Raw genomic sequence first — 4,613 nt, forward strand, 5'->3', positions numbered from 1 at the left:
AGAGAGAGGTCGGAAGGTTAAAAGTCAAGAGAGAGCGAGAGGGAGAGAGATATAGGATTAGAAATGAGAGAAGGAAGGAGAGAGGGAGAGAAGGAAGGGAAGGTGAAAGAGAGGTTAAAAGTCAAGAGAGAAAGAGAGAGAGAGAGAGAGAGGGGGGAGGGAGGGAGAGAGAGATATGGGAATTGGAATATCGTTTTCCCAGCATACCTAAGAGACTTATTTGAAATGCGATATTTTCCAATATGGCGGCAGAAAAGTATAAATATAAGGATAAGTATAAAAATATTACGATTATGATACCAATAAAAAATATATTCCCTTCGATTCCCAAGGAGTTTATATTTCCGAATTTTCCAATTCTCTTAAAATACAACCTACATATTTATGTACAAGTCTGGATCCTGTATAAATGCTGATGTTGTGATGGGGAAGTAGTTGCCTTCAATATTGATTCGTTCTACTTTCACTCTTCGCTGCATACTCAATCCGTTCAGATCTGTATAAAACTCGGGCGGTTCTCCATTCATAAGATCTGAGTTGAATCTCATAAAAAGTTCAGTTTCTCTATTTTTGGGAGGAATATCAAAGTCCACAATGTTTTCTATGTAAAGAAGTATAAATATAAGGATAAGTATAAAAATATTACGATTATGATACCAATAAAAAAAATATATTCCCTTCGATTCCCAAGGAGTTTATATTTCCGAATTTTCCAATTCTCTTAAAATACAACCTACATATTTATGTACAAACAGACATACGAAGGTACAGTCATACAGGGTGAGTTTATGAACACACTGCACCTATAGGGTGATTATAAAATAAAGTCTATTCCTCCCTATTGGTTTCCAACGGGAGGGGAGGGATTTTATGAACACACTGTACCTACCGCCCTACCGGTAAGAAGGGGGAAAACATCAGACTGAGTTGACTACTTTTTCCTTCCCTCTCTACCCCCCACCTCCTCTTTTTCCCCATCTCTCTATTGCCTCTGCCTCTTTCTCTCTTTTTTCCGTCCTCTTTATCCTTTCCTTCCTCCTCTCTTTCTCCTCAACCTCTCCCTTACTACCTTCCCACAGAAGGTTCACATTCCAGAATATGGATTCACTCAGACTATTGAAGGTCAAATGAGTGTATGTAAATTCCCTGGGAAAGTGGCCCTGAAACGTGATATATTGTGATTGTATGAACCAGTAAGTTCCCATAGAGTACGATCAGTTGTGAAGAGACAGGACCTGACGTAATCACAATTTTGTGATTGGGAATGTCATCGAGGATTTCTCTTTCTGAATCTCTAGTGTTTGGTTCTGGCATGAAGAGATATGCACCACTGTGGAACTGGGCGGAAGTGTATGCAGAGAACTCAAGTCCGCAGTGGGTCACTTTATTGGTTTTCTTCTGTGTTATTGATCTGAGGAGCCCAGAGTTACCATCGATTAGAAGCTTTAGTACATGATTTTCTAGTTGAATATCACCAGTTAGCATATTCTTTGTGATAAATGAAGAATGGCGATGACATTTCTTGCAATACACGATAGCATGTGCCTCAAGGTTTTGTTTTCTTGGAATGACTTCGATGGTATACACCATAAGGGACAAAGGTGGTAGTTCAACTACAAATTCTAGTTCATACTGATTCCTAACCATTTCAATAGTTGTTTCACTAGGCTGTTCTGCAGTAGTCTCTGGTTGTGAGCTATTCCACACTGGATTTATTTGATAGATAACAGGTCCTCCATCAGGACTCAATACTCAGGATACAATATGTCTTGAGATATGGATACAATACAAAGTTAAGATATACCTAGACATGTAACACATACAATACAAAGTTAAGAATAGACATAAGGAACACATGGAAACTTAATATCTGAACACAAATAATGGCATATTCAGTTTCAAAGGGAAAATTCAAAACAGTGGACAGGGTGTGACTGAAGACTGTCGTTTACAGGGTGGAATGGAATTCGTGTTGATTCCGATTTAAAAATGGGAAACACTAAAGATCTTTGTGGTGATGAATCCAACACCAATATGTATATTGAATGAGGTTATTAGTTATTTATTAGGAATTAAGAAAAATAAAAGTTTTCGGGGGGAAAAATTCTTTCCCCAACTTTAAGTGGCAGGGATTAAATGAAGAAGCTCCTTTGCCTGACTACTGATCTTTTCTTTTACTGTGAGCCTATGAGGAGACTTCCACAGTCGTCTAACTGCAGATTCATCATAAAAGTACTGAGTTTTGTGCATGGGAATTTCCAGGATTATCAGAGTACCATCAATGGTGGTGGTGCTATACTATACTGCATTAGGTATTCATAAATCAGGGTCTCCTGGAAATATTGAGGCCCTTAGAACTGTAGTGTATTGACAATAGGTTCATTATTCAACCTGATGATACCTGATAAAGTTATACAGGTTTGCCCTGTATGGATAAAAGTATGAACTTTGGATCAAAAGTTTAAAACATTCTGAAGATGAAACACAAATTTTGTCCAGTTTAGGTTCTTTTTACGAACCCCTTTCAAACTGTCTTTAGGGCAGTTCTTAAAATTTATAACCTTCACTGAGGAGTGTTAAAGGGCTTGTTAAATTTCACCTTGCCACACTTTTTCATCTTCTTTTTCCTCTCCTCCTTCTTCTTCTCCTTCTTCTTCTCCTCCTCCTCCTCCTCTTCTTCTTCCTTCTCCTTCATTTCTTTTCTTTCTTTCTTCATTTTTAAAGGCATCATCATCATCATTTCAGTATTTCTTCTCGTTATTTGATTTGCTTTGACAGTTTCGTTGACAAACAGATGTTCCGTCTTGTTACAAACAGCATTGTTAAAGGAAATGGCAAACTTGATGGTTATTATTTGATTCAATATGAAAAGGAACTAGTTTTCCTACCCTTCTTTTGGCCCTCAGGGGGAGGAATGAATGGAGAAATAGAAAGAGAAGAAGGTAAGAGAGCATCAATCTCAGTGGTGGAGTGGTTAACACGATGGACTTCGGGTCTAGAGGTCGGTGGTTCCAGCCCATGTAAAGTCATAAAATTCGTCGAGTTGAACTACATGGGGAACTAAATTTGTGACAAGCATTCGTTAACTCGACAAGGTGTCGTCAGTTCTACTTTTCGCGATTCTAGAAACCGACACACAAAACCGGGCAATAACTACAGAAGTCTTACTGTTTGTTCTAAAGCTGTGTTAAAAAAAAAGAATGAACAGAATTCTCTGGAATTGCTGGAGGTAGGTACTTATTTAATAACCCGTTCTAGAGAGGGAGCAAAACTGTTGGAAAATTTCGTAATCCGTAATCCCACGGGAATCGAACATGCGATTTCCGGCTCCATGGAGTTTCACACTGGTAGGTAGGTAATGCCACCACTAATTAATGCTAATATGAAGTGTAGTTTCTGAATTTATGAAGTGTAGTTTCTGAAAGTGTAGTTTCTAATATGAAATGTAGTTTCTAATATGAAGTGTAGTGTAGTTTCTGAATTCTCACGAGGCGAATTGCAACTCAAACTTAAAAAGAAAGAGCCACACTTTATTTTGACACTCTCGGGAATTGAACCTGGATCCTCCGGCTCTCAAATCTCCACCCTGTACGTAAAAGCAGGTGTATATCATTCTGATAGGTTGTAAACTGGAACACACATCGCAAAAATGTAGTAAGTGATTTTTGGTTATTCAACCTGGATTCTAAAGGTGTGTCCACAGTCCACACGGAGTCGACGCGGGTGAATCTATGTTCTTGAAGCAGTATACGGTTTCAGTCGACACCGATCGACGGCGTCGACTATAACACCCATATTTATGAACAAAATGCTGGCTCTTAAGTTCGTGCTAAGCATAGTCTCAAGGCATTTGATTGGTCAATTTTGACTTGAGACTGATCTAAGAACGATCATTCTTGTTCATAAATACGAGTGTCAGTGTTTACACAGCTTAAGACTACTATCAGATCGGTACACTTTATATGGGTTTATACTTTATAAGTGTGCCGAAATAGCTTCCCCTTTTGAAAATCTCAAGACACAGCACTGCTTTTACATAGCGCACACAATATCTTGAAACATAAAATTATTTCAAATATTACAATGTATACGTCTCACAATAATGAGATTCGGGGGAAAAATCTGAAAGTTAAGATTCACATGTCTTTGTTGTTGTTGTAGCGGCTTTAGCTTTCGCCGAATGGCGATAGCAGAATAAAGAAAAGATGTCTTTTTGTATCAAAAATGAAAGTTCGAAAAATGAATGTTACTAATCCTCGGACTAGAGGACTTAAAAGGGTCGCCAGTATTCCCATTCAATCTCGAGGAAAAAGACACGATTAGGGGGAAATTTAATTACACCAGTCACTTATTTGTCTTGCATTTTTCATTCTTTCCCTCTCCTACCTTTTTCCCTTTCTATTTCTCCCCTCCCTTTTTCCCATTAATTTGTTCCACTACTACCCTACCTTCTCGTTTTTAGTCCGTCCTTCCTTTATTATTACAATAGTAATAAAAAGGTATAAGGGACGGACTATTGTATTCGCTTCGGTGTGGTCTGTCTGTCTGTCTGTCTGTCACTCTGTCTGTTCCCATAGAAGGACTTATCCAAACCTAGTCGACCTATATATCAA

At 38.3% G+C, this 4,613-nt stretch overlaps 1 protein-coding gene across 1 annotated transcript; it reads right to left on the reverse strand.

Moving 5' to 3' along the window:
• Positions 1-378: 378 nt before the first annotated feature.
• On the reverse strand, positions 379-1,744 carry LOC108254004 (alpha-mannosidase 2-like; the record flags this gene model as incomplete). Its single annotated transcript, XM_017448929.2, has 2 exons — positions 1,138-1,744; positions 379-605 (listed from the first exon to the last, which is right to left on the reverse strand). Coding segments are annotated over exons 1-2 (737 nt in total), but the record flags the coding sequence as incomplete, so codon positions are not given.
• Between the last annotated feature and the right edge of the window lie 2,869 nt (positions 1,745-4,613).

The sequence above is a fragment of the Diaphorina citri genome, unplaced genomic scaffold (genome assembly GCF_000475195.1).
Source record: "Diaphorina citri unplaced genomic scaffold, Diaci psyllid genome assembly version 1.1 scaffold6510, whole genome shotgun sequence".
In the NCBI taxonomy this organism is placed as follows: domain Eukaryota; kingdom Metazoa; phylum Arthropoda; class Insecta; order Hemiptera; family Psyllidae; genus Diaphorina; species Diaphorina citri.